Genomic DNA, 23,802 nt, shown 5'->3' with positions numbered 1-23,802 from the left:
CCAAACATGAAAAATCATTATATTTTCAGCCCTAGTAATCAAAACAGATCAGGACTGGTCTTTAGGAACCTCAGGTGGTTGCCTCTGCCCTGAGGGTTTCGTGTGTAACTTCCTTCTATATCCAAATTTTGTCTAATCTCTGCTTAAAGAGCTGCCACAACAGATTTTTCATATTCTTCCCAAACAACCCACTTCAGTGCCTCACTGTCCTCATCCTTATAAATGGCTGAACTGCTGCAGTTTAACCCTGTTTTCATTTCTTCTTCTATGAGTGTATATGGAAATTGGATTTGTCTTTGTCACTAAGCAGAAGCTACAGTCACACCTGCCCTTGTCTCAGGTACAGCATTTGTGCTAGTGGTTTACTGGGGCAGAGCTGGGTGTATCAATGCAGAGAAAAAGGCAATTAGCTCAATTTAATCCCTGAAAAAAAGCATTACAGTGTATTGGGCCATCTATACTCTCTCTCTGAGTAATGAAGATTTTTTTCTAACATAAATTCTAGGGTTCAGTTTTCTAAGTATAAAGGTTCACCATCTTTAGGGAGAAGCAGTTCTCTAGTCCATAATCAGAAAGTTTTCTACTTATGCAGTGGATTTTGATCAACTTTTCTTTGCACTTCTTTTCGAAAGATATTTGACACAATGAACAGATTTCCTAAAGTGATTGGTACTGGGACAAACAAAAAAGTAGAAGGAGATCCCCAATTTGAGTACATTCAAAAAGCTGCTGATTTGGAGAGCTCATTAGCACTCAGTCTGTAATTTACAAGGTCATCATTCCTGAGAGGCAAAGGGGATTCCTTGTTGCAGACTACAACTTCCTCACGAGGGGAAGCAGAGGAATAGACACTGATCTCTTCTCTCTGGTGACCAGTGACAGCACCCAAAGGAAGAAGCTGAGTCAGGGAATGTTTAGGTTGGATACTGGGGAAAGCTTCTTCACCCAGAGCGTGGTTGGGCACTGGAACAGTCTCCCCAGGAGTGTGGTCACAACACCAAGCCTGACACACTTCTAGAAGCATTTGGACAATGCTTTCAGGCACATGGTTTCTTGGGTATGGTTCTGTGCAGGGACAGGAGCTGGACTTGGGACTCAATGATCTTTGGTGCTCCCTTCCAACTCGGGATATTTTATGATTCTATGGTTTTCTCTCTCTGTTGGATTTAAGTTCTGTCAAAAGCCTTAAGACCTCCAAAAGGGGATAACATTGGATGTCATGGAAGAAATAGATCTCAGTATTGTTCTTGTTTGTGGAACAACTTATTTCTGGGAGGAGATTTGCTGGTTTTAATACCAGCAGGAAATTAAACTTCAAATAAGGCACTCACACTGGATGACTGGCAGTAAAGGGTACCCAGCTTTTCCTGTTGAATCCACATACCCCAGGGATGATGTGTGTGGTATAGAACAGCTTGGTCACATGTTCACAGCACTTAAGTCCATGCCCCTCTCTGTAGCCAGGACAAGGAGGCAAATCTGAATCTCTTTTGTCCGACTGCCCTTGCTCTTTCATGAGTTTTCACATCCTCCACAGCTGTGTCTTCACACTTCATGATGGAGCTGGTGCCAGGCAGTAGATGCTGGCTGCACTTTTGGATTGACCTGAGCCTGCAATATTGGGCTGCCCTCACCATTCCCCTTGAGCTGAACCCTTTTTGTTCTCCAAGGTGCATTAGCAATAATGCTGTCATCAGCATCTGCTTCACTCATGTGCTGAAGTAATTAAATGAAATTCAAATGATAAAACAGCACATAGCCAGAAAAAATTAACTGTATGGATTCTTGTTGTTCCAGGTTATCTTGAGACACTCCACAAAGACATGCAGTAATTTAATAATAATGCCTGTTGGGTCCAGGTACAGTCAAAAATAAAGGAAAACAAGTGAGTCTTCAGTTTTAATTTATGTCATAGTAGCAGTGTTGTCTCTGGCAGGAAACTGGCGTGCCTAAAAGAATCTTGGTTTTTAAAAAGGTGAATCAGTTTTAGAAATAGTGAAAAAATAACTGTCAGATCAAACTTGAGGCTTTTACCCAGCTGAAGAAATATGTTTCCATAGCTTTCTTTGAAAAATCCAGTAAAAGTAAAGTATTTGAAAAAATTTCTTTCAAATTGAAAGAAAATATTAAGGTAAAAAATGTTTGGCTTTCCATATTTCATTTTATTGAGAAGTACAAATTCTAAATATCAGCCAGCAATTTTTAAGCAAAGTGGATTAGAGTGGAAAATTTGAGAAATACAGGAATTGTCATTTAATTCATCCTGATGATGAAAAATATTTCTGCCTACTGGAATTTTCTCAGAGTAGTTTTTCAGTTAATGAGCTATATAAGCACATGTATTTTATAGATTTTACAATTTTTTCTGTAATTTTTGGGTAATTCTGATAGCTGTGTGGAGTTTTATTTATAGGAAAATATTGTTTCTTAGGTGGCCATAATAATTAGGAACTATAGTATCTGTACTTCCTATTCCACAGAAGTTTGTGCCATCCCTGCTTAGGTAAGAGAAATTTTTAGGAGAGTCACTGACATAAAGATATGTAGTGCAATGTTTAAATCAGTCACAGAGTAAATGTAACACAGTGGAAATTTGCTAGCACAGGTAAAAAGTTTACAGCTGAGAGTTAATTGTTTTTTTCCTAAGCTGTTCCAGCAGAAATTCGTGCTGAGTTGAATTTCATGTGTGGTCTATTTTTATAACTTGCTGTCTAATATCCTGAATTAAATAGTAGGAAGTTTGTATGTATGTATAGATAATACCATAGTTACTTGGGTTTTCTTCTAAAAAATGGGTTGAGAAGAAAAATTTTTAGTTTTGGCAGTAGATACTGTCAAAGAATTAGAAAGAGAACAGTGTTTTCTTCTAGTAAGATATCACAAAAAGATCCAGAAGTGTGGCGTTAAGCATCACCACTCATCCAGGGGAGACATGCTCTATATTTCACATCTTTATTTCTGACTCACTTAAATTAAAGCAGCTCAGTGATTGCCTTAGTGACTCAGAGACCATGTTTGGGAGGTTATAGGGACACAGACACTGCCACCTGTGTCAAAGCCACAGTCCATCTAACTTGATATCCTCCTGTGTCACTGGTCGTGTGAGATGCATTACTGCAATATGTGGGAGCTTCACCTCCTAAACAAACCTCAGACCAATTTAGAGATTGACTTTGGGCTTGTTTTCCCATGCCTTTATTTATTATAACTTTAAGTGTAATGCCTAAATAAATCAATGTATTCAGTTGAAACCAAGAGCCTGGTATGATTTGTCTGCTGAGCCAGACCTTTGCCATAATTCAGCCTGCTACACCAGTCACTCTTCTTTTAACTCAAAAGGGAAGTTCAAAAGATTATCCTGTCCAGCTATCTTTTCCATAAGTACGGTTTGAAGGCATGTAGGTATTGTAAATCTCTCCACTACTCCATAACAAAGAGTAATGAAGGTCTTTATGCAACTTATTTTGTGCAATGATCCATTTAATGCAGTAGTTTGTGCACAGCACTTGATTGCATGAATGTTTCCACAAAAAAACAGTTATAAATGAGCAAGTTGTTGGTTTTTTGATAGCACAGATAACCAATACCTTCTGCAGCTCCATTTATTAGTGAAATTAATTCAAAAGACTGCATAAAGACCAAAATCCTCAATTTCATTTTGAAACCTAAAGAAGCACCAGCAGTCAAATGCAAATCAGAGTTCTAAAAAAGAACTTACCATAGCTGAGGAACAAAGTTCAAGTGGATAAAGGTCCTACAGTATACTGTAGGAAAACCTGTGGGTCTGGATAATCAGATCCAAATCTTTTCCAAGTGCACACTATGCTACCTTTGATCTCTGAACACTTCTGACATTGTTGCTGCACAGAGTGCTGGGACAGGTTCACATGCACAAACATTTATCAGTGGGATCAGTAGCTGATGATGTACATCAGCTCTAAGTGGGAAATCTCCTTTTCAGGAAAAAATATTGAAAATACTGAGTGGAGGAACATTTAGGACAACATTGCCAAACAGCAAATACACTTCCTGATTCCAGTTGGAGAATTGAGGAAGGAGAGGAAGACCTTCATACTGCCCATTTGGCTGCAGTGAGCTTGGCTAGGTCCAAGCCCACGCTGGACTGCAGCACAACTCTGAGAGGCTGGGTCTGTGAGCATCTCATCACAGAAACACAGATATTAGAGCTGGGAGAGGATTGTTGTTCAGCTCTTTTCCCTTCACCACCCCCTTCACTCCAGACACTGCAGTGTTATTCCCCACAGTACTTAAGATTAGCAGATTTCTTTTAAATGCGAAAAAATTATTGAGGCTTTTCCACTTCCCTTGGGGAAGATTATTCTACATCCAAATTGATTTCACTGTCAAGGAGCTTTGCCCTTTCTTATTTTCATGCTATCAATTCCTGTAATGCTGTTTCGACAATTCCTTCCCACTATCTTGGTGTACAACCTGCAGATACGTGTAAATTACCTTGGCTGTCACGTAAGCAAGATTTTATGTTGGTGTTTCATCTTGCTAACAATGATATTACCATGAAAATTAGCATAGAAAAGTACTCCCTTCACACCTTGCACCAAGTTAAATACAGGTTTGAAAAATTGGAAGCACTGATTTTATGTGTTTTCTTGAAAGTCTGTCGGTCTTTTTTCTCCCCCGGTAGATTATGTTGTTTTTAACTGTTGTTTGTCAGGAATTAAAATTGAGCTACCGGCAGACAACAAGCAATAATTCAGTCTTTAAAAACAAAATTATTAAAATTTCATACTCATGAATACTAAGACATCATACCCTTGTCTGGAGAAGCTAGACAGTGTGGAGTTTTTAATCAGGCTTTTACTTTTACTTTTTCGTTTTGGATTGCAAACACCCAAATCTCCCTACAACTTCATGGGAAAACTAAGCAAACAGAGTTATTTTCATCTAAGCTTCTTCTCACCTAGTTGATTCTCACTTATCAAAACAGATATGGTACAAAATCTCAACAAGGAATGACTGTAGCCCAGGCTTGAAGTATCTAAGTAAACTAAAGGCTGAACGTAACACATTAGAGATGTCTTTCCCCTTGCATCTCCTAAAAATCATAGTGAAGTTGGCTAGTGCTGTTTGCCAGCATGTAATTGTGTGTGCAGAACGAGAGATCAACATCTCAGAGAATGTACTCTGTGATCTCTGTACAACCAGACTTACAGTTGCCACTAACAACTCCTCAGCTTATCTTCTCCATGTCTGCACGGACACTTTGAAGTGCTCTCCATGTGTGTGAACCCAGGCCATGGCCAAGTTTAGGGTTACATCAGGAAAGCAAGAATGGCTCAATAGCAATGGCAATCCTCTAGACTTGGTCAGGTCATTTAGCCTGAGATTTCAAATTCATCATGGCTTGGGATTGCCAGGTGAAAAAGCCCATCATAAAACCAGTGAGGTGATATATATGCTTCTAAGAAGAAATAACACTGAGTATATGTTACAGTCCAAAAATTTTCTTTCTGGTGTCAGTGCAGATCTTTGGTATGATGGGAGAGATTAAAAATATATAATATAGAAATCTATAAAATTAAAATATTTAAATATAGGGGTTTAACAGTGTTTGAGTGCCCAATCTGTTATTAAAGTCAGTGTTCAAATGAGTAAATGAATCTAATACAAAACTTGTCAGTTAAATATAGAGCAAAGGATTGCAGAGACATAATGTTGATAATAAATTTTGTAGATTTTTGTAGAAGGCTGAGTACATGAGGGATTTTCATTCAATTTAGGCTAAAGTCAGATATTAAAGAAGAAAAATAAGAAAACCACATTGCAGATGAGAAGCAGTAAAATTAATTTCTCATATACACTGCTAGACCAATCTGAGAACAAAACTGACATACATAATAATCTAACTTAAAAACTAGGTTAAAGCATAGCTCAAACCTCCCTAAAATTAGATGGTATATGAAATACATCTACACCCTGTAAAAAAGAATTTCACAGCCAGTGCTCTGGAACAGCTTTCTCTCAGGTGGCCATGTACACTGGTTCCCAGCTCATGACTGAGGATTAGCATTTGTTGAATGAAATGGCAAAAAAAAGCATTCCTGAAGCATGAGTTGAGAGTTTATTGGCTTTGAGAAAATAGATCTGTTCGAGCACCTTAAAAAATCTTTCCCCAACATACTATGATCTTCTGCAATGCCTAAAGAGGACAAACTGTGTCAAGAGCACATTGGTGCTAAATAGTAGGGATTGGATCTGCTACACTATGAAAAAAAATTAAGAAGCTCAAGGTAAACAACACTATAGTTGCCTATTGCAGTATGGTACAGCTATCAAATTACTGAGACTGTTTTTTGTGATGTTTACCACTACAAAGAAAATTTTTTAAGTGGATTGTTTATTTAATGTTACATGAAAATTTCCTTTAAAAACCACTACCCTATTAGCTGATGAGTAACATATATATGTCTGTTGAGCCTAGGGAAAAGCATTTAGAATACAAAACTGATGTTGACACAAAAAAGTACCCAAGAGAGTTCTTGAGAAGAAGAAACACACAGCGGTTTAATGTCTGTCACAACCAGGGAAGGTTGCTATGTGTAACCCAGGCTTACATAACTGGGGACATCTGGGGATACTTGGTCAAGCAACAGTGCACAGTGCACATCACAATTATTTTTCTTGGCTTCTATAAAACACAGTCTGTGCTTAAGTACTATCAAACAAGGATTCAAACCAGGACATCAGTGAACGCTTTCCTCCACTTTTCTTTTCTGAAAAGAGACTCTTTTCCATCGCAGATCAAGTGCTGTGAATGATGTCACTGTTCTGTTGTCAAACAACTTGAAAATTTCATTTGCCTTTTAGTCTTAGGCACTTGTCTGTTTAAAGTACCTCCTGAAATGTCTGAGTTATTTGCCATTACAAGTTTTTACATTATCATGTCAAAGAACCTGCGACTTACAAGGAATCTGTTTTCTGGCACTTTTTCACTGACTTTCAGAAATTCTGCCTGCATAAATGCTCTTCAATCAGGCTAAGCTTGCTATCACAAATGCAATTCCAGTTGCATGCAACTTTTGTATCATGTGGAGTGATGTAGGCAATTACCTCTGTCTCATTTATCCTACATCTATTTTCACAGCTTTCCAGAAGCATACAGAGCCTATGGCTCCAGAGTATTTGACAGGTTCAAAGTTTCCAGTGTATTGAAATAAAATTTCTCAAATATACATCGGAATTTTGGAGTTTGACCTTGCCACAGATCCTCATATACGTAATCCTTTCTTAAAACACAAATTACACACTCAGTGTTGGTCTCTGCTCTTCCACCAGTGGAGCAAAATCTAGAATTAATATGGTGTGTGAAACAGAAACATGGTTTTATTCTGTGTGAGTCTCCTTCTTCTCTATTTTCCAAGCCCCTTGTCTCTATGCATTAGAGATATAAATCATGATATCTGTAAGAAGCCTTTTTGGGGTTGTCAGCAGGATTTCATATCCTTAAGGTGGAAACCCTCAGCCTGACTTTAACACTATTTATATTGGATACAAAACCAAAATCAAGGCTCTTGTCTTTGATTCCTTATGAAGAAACATGCACTTAATTTAAGGAAGTAAACACTTGGTAAGCTCATTCAGTTAATACCAAGGGCTAATTACTTCTATAAGTTTGTAGAGTCAGACCCACTTTAGTGTTTTATATTGTTTTACAATTTCTTTGTTATTCTAGATATAAACCCTCTGACTACACCATGCTAGTATATATGGTAATTAACATGAATATACACATTGATTAATCTAAAGAAATATTATCACATGCATAAACATATTTGGTTATGGATATTAATATAACTAGATCAGCTTCATTTTAGGAAGAAAGCTTTTTACTGGTGTAAATACAGTGACATAGCTGCACATGATAGTCATCTGCTGTGAATTACCAGATTTTGATCATCCAAATTGAAGTGGAACAATATCTTATTAAAAAAGCAACCCAGTACTTGAAACTGCAAAAGGAGAAAAGGTTTATATAACAGTATAAAATATCTGTCTAATTTGGTGTATACTGTTAGATCATGCATAAGCATGCAAATAATGTATGTTTTTCTGGTGAAAATGTATTTTCTGAAGTTTTTGCTCTAGACTGTTGGGGAAAAAAATTGAAACAATATATATAAGTGTTATTTCTCATATATTTTCTGTGAAACACAGCATATTTATTTATTATTTTGATAACATTCTCTTGAATTCCAAAGTGCTGTAATGAAGTGGTTGTAATTTTAAGACCCCCTTGCTTTTTGAGATGTTATTGTTTATATATATTTTTTTCCCTTTTAAAGTGTAATGCCAATAGCATTACTATGTCAAATTCAGATAAATCATGACAAACAACATTTTCACAAACAGAAATGTTAACATGCTACATTCCTTTCTTTGGAAAAGTAAAAGAAATTATCACAAAAAACACATTTTAATTTAATTATATCCATTAGGTCATTAAAGTGATGTACTGTGCATGTCAGTCCTCCTTTCATCCATTGATTACTTTAATCCTTCATGTGCTTTTTTTTTTTTTCCCCTCTGGCTTTCTTTCATATTTGCTTTGTTTTGAAATTGCATGCTGTCTGGATTATTTGTGCATGACCTCCACATTAATTTCACATTGAATGTTTACATACTCTGAGAGATTTTTCATGGATCATTTATTCTACATGTGCATTTTTTTCTTTGTTTTCAGTTACTAAACTTTAAATATGCTTGAAATGTAAAAGTGGTATGAAACTTTCGTGACATGAGTATCCAACTATTTCAACAGAGATTTTCAGTATCCATCTTTCAGAAATACATATTTTAAACCACATTTTATTCCATTATTTCAAAATAGAAGAAAATAAATTGTGTGCTGAGACTAAATATATTCCATAGCAGAACTGGAGCCAAATACTGGTTATATTCAATTTGAGCAATGACAAACACTTGAGATTGGTCCTTTAAATGATTTAAGAAGGTCTCTGCTCTCTTGGAGGTCATCACTTGCAAAGTCCTGTGTTTATGTTCAGTATAAGAGACATTATAGGTCATTGTCTGACTGACAGCACAGATCACTTCAGACACACACTGTCTACAGCTCTGTGTGCCCTCTAGAAATGCCAGCTTCTTTCAATTGACTATATAAGGACCCTATTTCCTTATTTAGTAACACAAATAAATGTCCCAAGTAGGCATATCCTGGTTTTACATTGGATAGTGGTGTAAGTCCTTGCAATTGTTTATGAAGTCAAAGGTTTTATCATGTAAGAAACCCCAATTTCATCTATATTAATTTCTGATTTGAAGAATTACAGCGAAATATGTTGCTCAACATGCAATGAAATACTGCTTATCAGCAGAATTCAATTTCTAAATCACATAGAACTAAAAGTATATCCAGAGAAACCTAATGCACAGATATAAATCTATAAAATAAAACCAAGTTCGTTTTTTATCATTATGCCCAGAAAAAGCATTAAAACACACTTAAGAAATTGTCAATAGAGGCCAAATAAAACATTATGAAATCAACAGCACCTACCAGTGAAGAAATTTTTATTTTAATTGACACAGGGCTGAATCCACACACTACAAGCAAATCAAAGGTTTCCGCTTTCCATATTACAGCCTATTCTTTTCAGATAGTTAATTAATTCTGTGCACAATCTGCTGTGATTAAAGATGGATGGCTTGATCTCAATGCATGCTGAACCATCTGTATCCCTTCATCCAAACAAGTAAAACACAACAGTTTCTAAGTAAGGAGCTGTACATTGTGACTTATGACCTCTGGAATAGAATTGATCCAGTCTTCAGGAGCTTTGCCTTCAAATTTCAGACCTCACCACACCTCTGATTCTTTGCAGCCACTTAGTTTGTGCTGATTTGAGTCACTACAGTTCTCTCCACTTTTACAAACTAGTTGTTTTGTCAGCATGAGTGTGACAACAATTAGACGTCCCTGTTTTTGCCCCATGCCTTTTCTCCTTCACAGTCATTCAATGACAAGCGTAAAAAGAACTTCATCTTTTCACGAAAATTCCCATTCTACAAGAGCAAGGAGCAGAGTGAGCAGGAAACAAGTGATCCAGAACGTAAGTAACCTCTTGGAGACGATGTCACATGCAGCAGCACAACAAATGGGTGACACGCATGATACCAGTATCCCACACATGCAGGCAAATATCTGTCATAGGCAGGCAGGAGAGGTATTACTACTGTGACCAATGTATGACTGCAGTTTGGATCCAGCTTCTCCTTCCATCTCTGGAAATGCTATTTCCAGAAGAATAAAGCAGTGACCTTAACTTTTGGAAGTGGAAATATGGCTCCTCAAAGTTGTTGTGAAACCTATTATAAGTCCAAAGTTGTCTCTCAGAAATATTCCCAGATCAGAATTGGCTCAAAATAAGGCAAACGTGCTTTCTTTGAAAATACTAAACTAATTAGTTTTTAAAATATCTCTTCTAATCTTTTTTTGCCTTTGACTTTCACCAAGTTGATTTTCATGGGCAGCTTCACTGGAAGTTTAACAATTAAAGGAAACAACCATGTTAACAGCTTAAAGAACTAAATTGGATCTTGAAATATGTACCACCAAACGCATTTATTGCTTGCTTAAATTATATAGGGAACCAGCATTATTAAAAATACTTGCTAGTTCCAAGCCCAAATATTCACTTTTTTTTCTTAATAATTCTGTCCTAAATTTATCCAGTGAGGATAGTTCCTGGAACTTTATTTATCTGGTTGTTCCTTCTTCCTCACAGCTCCAAAAGGCATGTTTCACAGTCACTGCCTCTGTCTTTGGCTGAATTTCCATAGAATATGGGTCTAAATTTGTTTCAGAAAGAAAAGGCAGGGATCCAGATTGCTTAATCAACATGGTCAGTCATGGTAGTATCCATTTCAACTCCACTGACTTCTTCCTTCCTCTCTGCGGCTGTTCTTCCTTTCTCATTGCTCTCTCTGGGGACTTCCGTGCAGGACATCCCCGGATTAGGTGACGACGGTTATGGAACAAAGACTCTGAGTAAGTTCCCAGGAATGGTCACTGTAAACCCTTTTTTGTTTTGTTTTGTTTTGGCTTCCGTTTCTTCTCTAAGGACCCTCCACTCCTAGCATGCACAAGATAGAGTTTTATTTGTTACCCAGCTGTGAATGCATTACAAATGTTTCAATCGTTCTGTTCTGCATGATGGTATTAAATAACATACAGTGTATCAAGCAGACACTTTCACTTCTTTTGTAATAACACCTTTTGTTTCTGACAGTATATTATTGTTCCCATCATGGCAGTTCTGTAGAGTAGCATACCTAGAATGCGTTTTGCTGCCTAGACTGTTCTTTTCAGCAACAATCCCTCCCTCTCCATCTAAAGGGAAAGTTAAACATTTTAACATGATCACATCCTGAGGAGATCAATAGAAAATTAGTTTATGCTGTTGCTTCTGCATTTTCAGCTTTTTGCATGGGAGTGTTTGTTACTTTGCTGATTTTTTAGATTAGTATTTGTTATTAATGGAAGAAGTCATTTGCAGGCTAGAGAAGATCATGCATTCTCCAAAGCTAATTTTGGACCAGTCTTCACCATTAGCAATCTATTCTCTGTCACATCACCTTAATCCATTTTTTTCTGATGCAGCAATCCTGTCTCAAGACTTGGCATTGCAGAGTGTATAATGTGTCAGATCATTGCTCTGAAACGATTTTGCTTCTTCAATATGTGAACCAGAAAAACTGTATAGAATGAAATATTTGCTGCTGATTTCTACATATATAGCTGTATTAAATTCTGTATCCAGAGCTAAATAATATAAACAAAATGCCACTTGCATGCGTTTGGCTACTTGTTCCTCAGTTGTTTTTCCTTTTCTTAAGCACCAAGTAATTGGAGCAAAATGTGTGTTAATGCTGCATTGCCTACTGTTTTGTATGTGCTTTTTAATTGCAGGAATGCACATCCATGCACACAGTTTTGGAGATAATTCTGTTTCTGACTGAATTGTTGAAGGAACATTTTAATGGTTTAACTTAATGCCATACAGTGGCTCACAATTTAAAGATGAAAGCTTTATCTCTTGTACAAGGAAGAATGGTTCTGCAAGACTGGTTTTGTCAGTGATAGACAGCAAATGTCACTGCCACCTGAATTTTAACTATTCTATGATCACTTAAGTGTCATAGCAGCTCATTAGCAACGAATGCAGATCCTTCCCTGCTAGAGAAAAGTAAAAGACTTCAGATCTGATAACTTCTGAATATGTGTCCTTAAAAAGAGAATTGTCCATAACATCCAACCATTTGAAAGTTACCTAAATTCTGTAAATTGATATGGAACAAAGTAACACCAAGGTAATGTATAGGCTGTAATGACTGTATTAATATTGCACCTAGTTTTAAATTACTGGTACACCTCTAGACATTCCCACCCATCCAAATTTTTTTAATTTTCAACTCAGACATGCTTTTTAATGACAGTTCTTACTATAAAGGATATTTGTTATTTTTAAATAAAGTTGTTCAGGGTCCTGTATAGCATATTCTTTTGAGATTACCTTGTTAACTTGCTACAAAATGTCTGAAAGTCATGCTGTTTTCTTCAAAATATAAGCTGAATTTTTAAAAGCATCTTCCTAAGCCCCAGGTCAAGGTTTCCCAGACTGTTTTTATCAGATATCATGCCTTGTCATTTATGCTGCTCCAGTAGCCCCATCATTCCCAATCTATGAAGCCTAAGCCATTAGACTGGTACATGGAGGAAAGGCAGCACCTTGCAGAGAATTTCAGCACTGTTCCTATCCTTCTCATTAACCCAGGGTGCTCACACATGTACAGCTATTATGCCATTGGTTTCTAAAAGTCCTGGACCAGCTGGAAAGTTTTCAATTGCCAAATGATCTTTCAGGTGGAAAGTAATCAGCATTTCTGCTAGAGAAACCACTGTTTAATATGGTCCTGCAGACCTCCTGGAGAGCATATAGCATGATCTTGCTGTCCATAAATAGTCTGCTGACTACAGTTTTGCAACAGTAACATTATTTGATGTAGATTTCACCTTCCTTTCAAGAATATGATAATAGAAACAGGACACCTGACTTAACAAACCACAAGACTGACCCATCATGATAGTTCTTACATTCCTGTTCACCCAAACAGACTGGTCTGGTAAAGGTTTTCAAATTCCAGCTCAAATCCTGAGGCTAGACAATTTCTGGAAAAAGACTTCTTCCCTTTTTTTCCTTAGTTTTTTCATTGGCTTATTGGCTTTTTTTTGGCTTTTTTTTTCTTTTTTTGGCTTTTTTTTTCTTTTTTTCCTTTTGGACAGGTTAGATTAGATACAGTTACAATGTTTGATACTGAAATAACTTTAATCTCTTAATCACTGTGCAGAATCCTTTGGGATTGTGCACAGTGATTAAAGATAGATACAGGTTAGAAGTTTAGCAGGAATAGTTTCAATGCCTTAATGATGCACATCACTGATAGTGCAGAATATGAGCAGACACTTGGATTTCAAGAAATTGCTCAAGACATCAAGTGAGATCCAAGTTGACTATCATATACATTGAAAGGAAGTTATCAGAGATGTCATTTACTGTCTATCACAAGAAGACATGGTTTTGCCATGGCACATATCAGTAGCTAATACACACAGTCTCTTTCTAAAATGCCACAAAAGACAAAGCTTTCATTTTACCACTGTAAAATATCTGAGCATTTTCAGGTGATGTCGCTGCACAGCTTTTATTTCTGCTCTGCATAACTACCTTTGCATGACTGTGGCAGTTATTTTAAGTTTCTGCAGCTCTGTGGTGCTTGGTTATGTTCTTTAATTTGCTGTACTGTTCTTGCAGAACATGTTTCTTCTAATGCCAGCGATAGTGAAAGTAGCTACAGTAAGTTACTGCTTTCATTAGAGTCCTTTTATTTTGCATTGCTTGTTCTGTTTCTTTTATTTTGTTTCTTTCCTTGCTATTCTTTTGTTAATGTTAAAAAGATCACTGGAGCAAATGGCTTGGAATTCAAATTTATGACCATGTCTTGAGTACAAAACTATAAAAGAAAACAGGCAGACTTTATAAGAGAAGGGAGAAAGGTTGTTACTTGTGATGTATTAGGGCCATAAAACTAAACCTGGCTTTGGGTAGCCTATGCAAATCAGGATTCTTTTATTTAGTGACAAAACTTCATTTCAGGGGGGGTGGGGGGTAGTTTATTGATGATCTTTTAAGAGTAAAGTTACTGCACAGCCATAATCAAATCTGTAATAGGCATCCTTTTTACAAGGTCACAATTTTTACTTGCATATCTGCATGCCTATATGGATGGCTAAGAAACAGTCCCAGAAATTTTATTGAGCCCTTAGTTTTCACAGTACAGATTTCCTAATTCATACTACTGTCTTAAAAAAAAGGTAAGATAGATCTTCACTGCTTAGGCACTGCCACTGACTGTCACTGATACCATGTAGGTGGAGGTTCCAAACCTACAACCTGATTTGCTTGAATTTACAGACTCCATGTGATCATATAACAAAGAGACAGATTGTATGTTCTGGGTAACTCTTAGTAATGCCCGTAAATTTAACCAATATTTTTTGGAAGTTCTGAAAAGCAGAAAAAAAAACCAAGGCGTTAAATAAATTCCTAGAAATGTAACAGAAGTTACAGAGTGCTTGCTAGATCACCCAGTTTCATTTATTCAAGCCATTTGCTTAACAAATCAAGTTTTCCACCAGTCACTCAGCACTTGTGCTAGGCACCCACATACATTCAGGTAATAAATGGTATCATAGTTCATGTTTACTAGTCCTGATACAAGGCATAGCAATTGAGCTCTGTTGATAAACACTGGTTTGTTTCAGCAAAACAGCTAACCTTATCCTATCCAGAAATGGTAAATTAGTTTGTATTCTCTTGTATTGAAAAGGTTTCCTTGGAAAGCAATTGCCAGAGTCACAAGAAAATAGCAGGCACTCTTGAATTGTCAAGATCCAATTCTGAACTGTTTTATTTTTAATGTGCCCTCTACTTGGGAGGAAAGGTGAATTTTTTTATTATTATTTTCATATGGAGATATAAGATGCTCTTCCCCCCGACTGACTTTAAAATCAGAAATTAATCGAAGGGTTAAATTTTCAAAAGTTTGCACAAGTCAAATCTCATCCAGACCTGTGTATTTCAGGGAGAGCGCAGGGTAAAAGCCCAGAGGAGAATCTAGGCTTAATAGGAATGCCCAGCTGCAGCCAGATATTTGGGGCATGTCCACAAAAGCCTGTTAGCAAATTTGGTTATAAGACAGGCCAGGTAGCCAGTTCTTTGTTGGCTGTGTAATAGCTTAAAATAAAGTGTGTTTTTTGAGGTGCAAGAAAGGTAATAGAAACTATTTGGGAAAGTTAGCTGAACATATACTTGGAAGAAAAAGTAGTGCTGGAGTAATAAATGCCCATGGCAGTCACCCTCCTTCTAGAGTGGTTTCCATCTGCACAAGCTCTGCTCTCACTCCAGCAGCATCCTTTGGGCTGGATTTTCCCATACATTACTGTATATCCAACAGCTTCTGCTTGGTGGAGAAGATGCTGGCAGTGATTTCTTCCCTGCTGACAGAATAGCTATGGCATTAAGAAGCAGAGGAAGCCCATCTTAGATTATGTCAAATGAAAGAGGTTTTAAAATACAGAACCTGGTGCCCAAAAGGCCTGATTTCATCTGCTAAGGTTTCATTGGTGTGTGCTAACATGATATTTGAAGGCATGACCTTGACAAATTATCAGCTGTGGTTCCCAGATGGAAATTACTGTTTCAGATGACCATGGTGGCACCTGAAGTCTAACCTGATTGTGTTTTATTTCCATGTGGCCATGGTAAATCAGCATATCTCCTGTGGAGAATTAAAGCCCTCCTGATTCCAGATGATTAGTCTTTGAATCTTCAGATACGAGATCTGCTGTGTTGACAGCATATCCCATTGCACAGCTCATCACAACAAATCTCCCCTAGAAACATTATGTGTCAGAAACCAAGCAAAATCAGATGACAGTGAGAGGCAGGTGGTCAGAGAGTGAAGTCAACAAATTTTGAGGGATGGAGATAAAAGAGATGAGGCCTGTCAAAGGAAGTTTTCTCTTCACTGCAGTTCTCACTTTGTGGGACTGAGAAAGGATGCTACACTGTAAAAGCTTATCAACATCTCTGATGTGGGAAGAATAATTACTAGACATAGTCGTAGAAGATTTCCTAATGTATTCCTCACTGTCTCCTGATTTATTTATTTCTAATGGAAAAAAAAAAAAATAAAAAATGAGTGTCCAAGGTAACATTCCTGGCAGAGGAAGACAGCATGCAATTAATATTTCTTCTATTCTTGTTTGCATCTGGGTGGCTGGGAATGGAGTCCATCATCAGCCAGTGCTACAGAACCAAGTTTGTATTAACTCCATTTGGACTCAGCCATGTTGCAGAGTTGTTCCTCAGTGTGACACAGTGTCACTTTGAGAGGAGTCTGTGTGTTCAAGGTGAGGCACTGCAAGTTATCTTGCAAGGATACCATGTGTCTTGACTTGGAGACTCATCTAGCCCTCAATCTGTGCACTGGTGACGTGGAGTATATTGATGACATGCAGAGGAGAAAAAAGGAGGGCTGAAAAATTCATGGGCAATGGAGAAAACTACTGGAGGAATCAATGGGTTTGCATGGTGTTGTGACTCTGTCCTTGTGCCTCTTTCCATTTCTGCTTTCCCAGAAAATTAGCAGGAAAAAAGGGGTTGCCTGCCCCACTGCTTTCTGAACTGTGGCAAGTTGTGGCAGAGTGGCTGGCTGTAAAGCTTCCTGGTGGAAAAGGATTTGGGAGTGCTGGTCAACAGTGGCTGAACATGAGCCTGCCTGTACCCAGGTGGCCAAGAAGGCCAGTGGCACCCTGGCCTGGATCAGCAGTGGTGTGGCCAGCAGGAGCAGGGCAGTGATTGTCCCCTGTACTGGGCACTGGTGAGGCTTCACCTCAAATCCTGTGTTCAGTTCTGGGCCCCTCACTGCAACAAAGACATTGAGGGGCTGGAGCGTGTCCAGAGAAGGGCAACGGAGCTGGGGAAGGGTCTGGAGCACAAGTCTGGTGAGGAGCAGATGGAAAGAGGTTGAGGTGAGGCGGGGCTAAACTTTTCTCCCAAGTAACAAGCAAATTGTCTCAAATTGCGCTAGGGAAGATTTAGATTAGATTTTAGACAGAATTTCTCCACCGAAAATGCTACCCAGCATTGGAGCAGGCTGCCCATGGATGTGGTTAATTCACCATCCCTAGAGGGATTTAAAAAACATGCTCAGGGACATGGTTTAGTGGGACTTGGCAGAGTTGGACTTGTCTTTTCCGAACTAAATGATTCTCTGCTTCTATGATTCTATGAAATGAGCAATTCACACCTTTTCCAGAAGAAAATGTGCGTGGGTAAGAAATGACTGGCAAATGGAGGGTGTTCTCCTGCAGACTTCTTATATATCCCTATAAAAACAGACAGTTGGAGTCCAGAGTGAGGTGTCCTGCTTTTTTTTTAGTGTGTCTCTGGCAATTGTTTTAACACATTTCTCTAACTTTTGCTTCTCATGATGAGCATTTAGTGAAAAGTAGATAGTTTCAAAACCTGTACTACTTGATCATTCCTAGAACCATTCCAAACCAGCAATATTGAAAGCTTCTGAGAAATGTCCAGGCTGTGACCTAGACAGTGAGGAATAAGGGGGTTAAAAATCAACTGGGCTTTTTCTAGGAGATGCTCTGATGTGTTCATTACTTTTTAGAAAAATATATTGCTTAAAAGTTTGAGTATTTGGCTGAAGTATTGCTTATGTCTCCAGGGTTAAAAAAACAGAAGTAAGACATTTTTTTATTTCAAAAATATAATTTAAAGTCCTCCAATTTGGTCTCAAAAGAAAATTCTTTGACCACTTCTAAGCCACAAGAAATTGCAAAAACTAAACCAGATTTCTTCTGCCAGTGCCCTCAACACTGGGTTTGTTATGAACAGTAGGTCTGAAGCCAACAGTGGAATATTCTTTCTGCCAGCAGATAATCTTCAGCTCTGTTAATTTCAGGGTGAACCACAGACACATTTGAGAGCAGAATCCAACCCTTTATAAATAATATAAGTATTACAAGTATTTTGGGGCCAGGAACAAATGCTGGCTTGATCTTAAAGGGGATGAGTTGCTACACAGCTGCTGCTGAATCACACAGCCATGCTCTTGTGAAGTCTATGCTAGTTTATTTTTTCCCATTCTCAGCAGTAAAGCCAAGTTTGTAGAGCGGTATATAAAGTCCTGGTCTAGCAGAAAGTTGTTCTTTTTGTGATAAGGACACATGCAGCCAATTTTGACTTATTGCTGGACCAGTTAATCAAACTATGATTTAAAGTTTATTTTGAGCTCTGTAACTTAAAATGTTCTGATTTATTTTTCAAATCGAGCTTGTAAGGACAGACTTCTTACTATGGACTCATCAGATTTTATTTTGTGAGACATGATTTTCATAATGAGCATGGATTTCAAGTCTCTCTCCTGCATATGTGCTGTAACACTCTTACACATAGTTCAGTAAAGGTTTTTACAGCTGTCTTCAAAATTACACACACACCGTTGTATCTGTTTAGTCTAATTGCATAACTGGTTGTGATTGCACCAATTACCTAGAGAGGCATAACTAAAAGTTAAAAATAAGAAAAAAATTTTGACTCTGTCAGCACATCAAGTCACTCCTCTAATGAGATTTGAAGATTCAGAACAAGGTTAAAGTAGTCCTGATTATTAAAATAGGTTATTGATTATTAAGGACACTTGCATTGGCTCCACAGAATTACTGTATTATTCAGGCATACTCAAATTGGCACAAGTACTGAAGTCTCATTTTATACCCACACAGCTGTATTGATCTTTGCCCATAGACAACTTTTCAGTCATAAGTTCATGCTCAGACTGCTGATGATCTTTTTACATATTGGATTTCCAGCCTTTCATGGCTATCAATGTATTTCCAAAAATCATGTGTTCATATAAACAGGACCCCAGAAAAGGGATTTTGAACCAAATAGAGGCTGGGATATTGTCCAGTGTGGTCGGTGCAAAAGAAAAAAAAGGAATAAATTTATTTTGCCAAAATCTTGCAAATACAACTCAGGTAATTCATACATTAGCCCAAAACCTAATAGATGGTAGTAGTAAAATAAGCCTTCTTTGACTTTAAATCCATATGAGCAACAAAATTCAGACAAGAGCTTGAAAATTAAATTAATTTGGCTCATCTACAAGAAATTCAATGTGTATTGATGGTAACCACCACCATTAGTCAAAAAGTTTTAATGAACCCAAAAATTCTCTTTGATTTTTTAAAATCATAAATAACTTCTAGCTGTCTTCACTAGTACTACTTTTTTTTTTTTAAATTTTTATTCATCTCTGTTCAGATTTTTTCATTCACAAACATTTATAGGGTGCCAAAATCTATGCATTTCCACTGCATGAGTTGCTGGATGAGGGAGAGTGTTTGTTTACATGGTGGCTGCCCCATGGCAGCTCACAGCAACTCTCCCACCCCGTTACCCACGTGATGGGTGCAGGTCCACCAGACCTGTGGAAGCCCTGGATGTTCTGGCCAGGCAGTAGGAAAAGGGGCCTGTTTATATGTTACATGAAAAATGCCTGATATCTACCATGTCTACAATGAAACTGGTTTTGAGTCTTTCACAGGCTCTCTGCCATCTAATCAGAAAGGAAAAACAGAGGCATCACACTAAATCCATTTCAATCCATCCTACCCATCTGAAACCCTATAAAATCCCTTAAAAAGGTTAAATTAATACTACTTAAGAAATTTAACTGGCAGCACAGGACCTTGCTGCCCAATTTATAGAGGTTATGAGTTATAACAAACTCCAGGTTATTCTTCTATTCCCAAGCATGAGAAAATACCAACAGGCATACTAAGAGCAAAGGGAAGCAGGGAGTGGTCCTGAGAAAGTGAAAGTTCTCCAATAATTTTACCCATAAGTATATTGCATTTAGGAAACTTTCCCCTTTTTTGTCTTCCGTTTCCTTATTTTATTTATTTTCTTCTCTTTTTGACTTGATGGGATTTTACTGAAGAACAGGGGAATGCACCAAATTCCTACAGGAAGGTCTTTTTCTTTTTTTCTCTTTTTGTTTTATCTGTTAAATGTCATAAAGATTTTCCAGATCAATACAGCTAACCTGTGCTAATTAAGCTGTTAATGTGGATGTTAAATGAGGCTTAGGCAAATGATAAGAGCCTGTGTCCTGATGGATTTCACAGTATCTTACACCTCAGAGCCATCACAAGGTTATAGCAATCTGATTATTGATTGACTCTAGAGTTCTTCATTATACTTAATACTTTATCGACTACTTCAAAACCATGCAGTACTGACTGAGTGGAGATCATTAAATAGTACCATCTGGTAAAGTTAACATGCAAACAGCTTCTGAGGACCCACAGGATTTTGTCTGGACAGTACATGGCAGGATTTTATTCACTTAGAAATATAAGCTTCCTGAGTCCTTTTTCCAGAAAAGAAAAGCAGTGGAAATGGTGTAGCTTTTCCCTACACTCACACTCCCGTGTTAAGTCTGGAACTGAGGGCTGAAGACCATTACCTCAGGAAGGTGTCTGTCTTCAAGTCCTTGTATATCACAGTCAGCCTCAAAGTTTCTCCTTGCTTACTGCAATCCTTTCCAATGGCTTAAACTTCAGCATGATCTGAGTGGGCTGGATAATTTTTCTTTACATTCATCCTGGCCACAGATTCACAAGACATCTGTAAAACAGGCCTGTTTTTCTCCATAGCCCATACCCTACTGCAAGTGTTGCTGTACCAAAAGCTTTAGCTTAGGGACATGTCTACCAGAGACTGGGCAAAAAAGAAAGTAAAATCTGTGCTGACTTGTCAGTGCTGGTTATAAATCTGCACCAAAGCCAAGTATTAGTCCACAGGAAGAAAAAAAAAAATAAAAAATAACAATAGTTTCAGAGTCTGTTTGCCTCCAATTGCTATTGACACTGTCATTCCCATGAGATTCTGCTGTTTAATTGCAGATATCTCTATCTGGGCATGCTGTTTAAATGCTGTTAGGGAACAATGGAGAGAAATTCACCCTTCTGACTTTTTCTCTCCTCACAAAGTAGGCATGTAAAATAGATATGACTTAGATTACTTGTTTATTTGTAGGCAACCATTGGCTCCAAAGAGTATCTGGGGACTAGCTTAGATATAAGCACTCAAGCCTCAGGTTTCTGAAATTAGTGAAATGAAGCTCCTGCTGTGGATCTGCTTGCTATTGAAACAAATATTTTCAAGTTTAAGATGGTATTTGTACAGACAGGCTCCCCTTCATTTTTTTGGTATGTGATGGCTTCATTGCCCACTTCAAGACTTGACTTTCTCAGGCTGCTAAAAAATATAGCCTTGGCTCCTGTGGGGTAGAGGACAGACAATGTCCATCCTTGTCCAGCCTGTGGAGTAGATTTTTTCATCTCCAGAAAAATGAGACATCCTGAGTTTTACATCACCCCTAAAATTTACTGAGAAACTTAAGGGAAACCAACACGTGGTGCATAAAACCTAGTGTAACAATAATTCTAGGTTTCCAACTTTGCAAAAAGCCAAAAAGTGATTACCATATCAAGCACCTGCAAACAGAAAATAAAATTCCTTGTCCACACTCTTCATATGTTATGTGGTCTTGTCCTCAAATGATGTCTAATCTCTTCCTTTTATTAAAAATTATGTTCTCCTTTGCTGCTTTAGCACCATTGCTAGGCAGGAATTGGTCCTGTCAATTCTCTCCTAACACATCAGTACAATTTTTTATTTGCTGTTTCTGTCATTTTCAATAATTACATTATTTTTACTTGAAGAGCTCTCTTACACATTTATAACTGCTGCCTAGATACTATATCACACACACAAAAAAATCTACCAACATAGCAGATTCATGGGGTGGGAGTCAGCTTCAGATTTAAACACAAAAAATTTTGTACCTACTTGAGAGCTAGGCATTACAAACAAAGTTTGTTAATACAGTTAGTGGAGCCTCAAGGGAAACTCAGACAGCAGGCAGACTACTTCTGGGTGAGGTGTACCCCCCTCTAAAGCCTATAGGTATTTCCATCAAGCAAGGCAGCACTCTTCTCCTGTATGTGCACACTTTGGTTTGGCAGGAGCCCACCAGAACAATATAACACAGGCTCACGTGCCTGCAAGCAGATGAAACAAAGGCATCCCTGTCTATTTTGTAAAGCACTGTATCATAAGTATGCCTTATGATACTCTTTCTTCTGTAGTATCTAAATTAGTTGCAAAATCCCATCTGTGGATCTTCTCAGAGACAAGCCCTGAACTGAGCAAAAATAAAATCATTATTTTAAACTGTGCTAAGTTGTATTTAGAACCTGCCAGAGCCCTCAGGTGGTACCAAATATGTGACAGTGACCCAGAAAGAGAAATGAGCAGGAATTATTCATGCCTTAGGTGAAGAATCCTACTCCCTGTCCTCTTCCACTCCCTTGGATGAGAGGACAGTGATGAATCGCTTGCACCCAAGTCAGGATCCATATGAGTGCCTTACTCCTCCTGGCAGATTTGTCTGCTTTAGTCCCCTAAATATCACCATGAGGAAACAGCACTGTCCTGAAAGGGCAGAGGGAAGACAAATGTATAAAATATAATGCTGTGAGACCTTTGCTGAAGGTCTTCAAAAGCTGCCTAGACATGATCCTGTACAACCTGTTCTAGGTGCTTTAGCAGGGTGGGATTGGACTAGATCATCTCCAGATGCCAAAAGTCCCTTTCAGACCCAACCATTCTGTGAGTCTGTGGTTTGTGTTCAGGGAAAGGGTAAGAAAATAGCTCATAGCTAGATGTTGGGTTGTGAATGCACTAGATTATGGAGGCTATGCACTGAAGAACCATCAGCCAATATATACATATATATATTCAGTGCACAAAAATTGTTCTGTCTAGGTAGCCTGTTGATTTACTCTGCAGCAACATGTTAGGGCCTTAACAATATGAAAAAGCATTGCATCTTAAATTGCTGCACTATCCTTGTAAACAACCTTGTTTCAAATGACAAATAGAATCAATAAAAAAGCCCAATATCAGTAAATAGATTTGAAACACATGGAGGGAGAGGGTGGGGAAGGAAAAAACTGTCTCCATACCTGGAAGTTATGATGGACTTTGGAATGGTTCAGGTGAGAGGCTTATCAAGAGAGAACTGTTGAACCTGGTCTGTCTCTATGTGAAGCATTTTATCAAACTTAAGTACCTGACATGTTGCTCATCAGCTTCAATCTCTTCTCTTTCTTGTCTCATCAGGAGGCCAAGAGGACTGCATCCTTTCCTATGAACCTGTCACAAGACAGGAAAGTAAGTTTCATCTTCTTTTCTATCACTCTTCCCTTTGTTTTTTGTTTCAGAGTTTGGGGGCCAGCAGAGTGGTAAGCCTTGCTTTGCTAGTTCCAGATTCACTGTGCCTTCCTTTTCTTGTATTCTCGTTCTATTTTCACATGAAAATAATTGTTATGGTATTCCTTGGAAGCCACCACTTCTTAAAATTTCAAGGACTCTTCTCCCCAGTACATTCTCATGTACTTTACTAGTGCAGAAAATTAATCTACACAATACTGATGTAGATTTTCTAGATTTACTGCAATATTGTTACATGGAAAGCCTTTATTATTTTGCTTCTCATTGTGTTATGTGCTACTGTCCAGGGCAGTCAAACATA

General features: G+C 37.9%; 1 protein-coding gene across 21 annotated transcripts in view; it reads left to right on the top strand.

The window, feature by feature from the left end:
* Positions 1-23,802, top strand: part of DLG2 (discs large MAGUK scaffold protein 2) — a 986,158-nt gene that overhangs the window by 948,602 nt on the left and 13,754 nt on the right. For 11 of the 21 annotated variants that reach the window (XM_033516379.1, XM_019005917.2, XM_033516376.1 and 8 more), the window contains 3 exons: positions 10,007-10,106; positions 13,869-13,910; positions 23,391-23,441. In XM_033516379.1, coding sequence (XP_033372270.1) covers positions 10,007-10,106; positions 13,869-13,910; positions 23,391-23,441 — 193 coding nt within the window. Of the gene's footprint in view, positions 1-10,006; positions 10,107-10,998; positions 11,045-13,868; positions 13,911-23,390; positions 23,442-23,802 lie in introns of all 21 variants that reach the window. The other 10 variants (XM_033516385.1, XM_033516378.1, XM_033516402.1 and 7 more) reach the window with 2 other exon arrangements.

The sequence above is a fragment of the Parus major genome, chromosome 1, assembly GCF_001522545.3.
Source record: "Parus major isolate Abel chromosome 1, Parus_major1.1, whole genome shotgun sequence".
NCBI classification, from domain to species: Eukaryota; Metazoa; Chordata; class Aves; order Passeriformes; family Paridae; genus Parus; species Parus major.
Note: the sequence above shows the minus strand (reverse complement) of the source record. Positions and strands in the feature narration are given on the sequence as shown.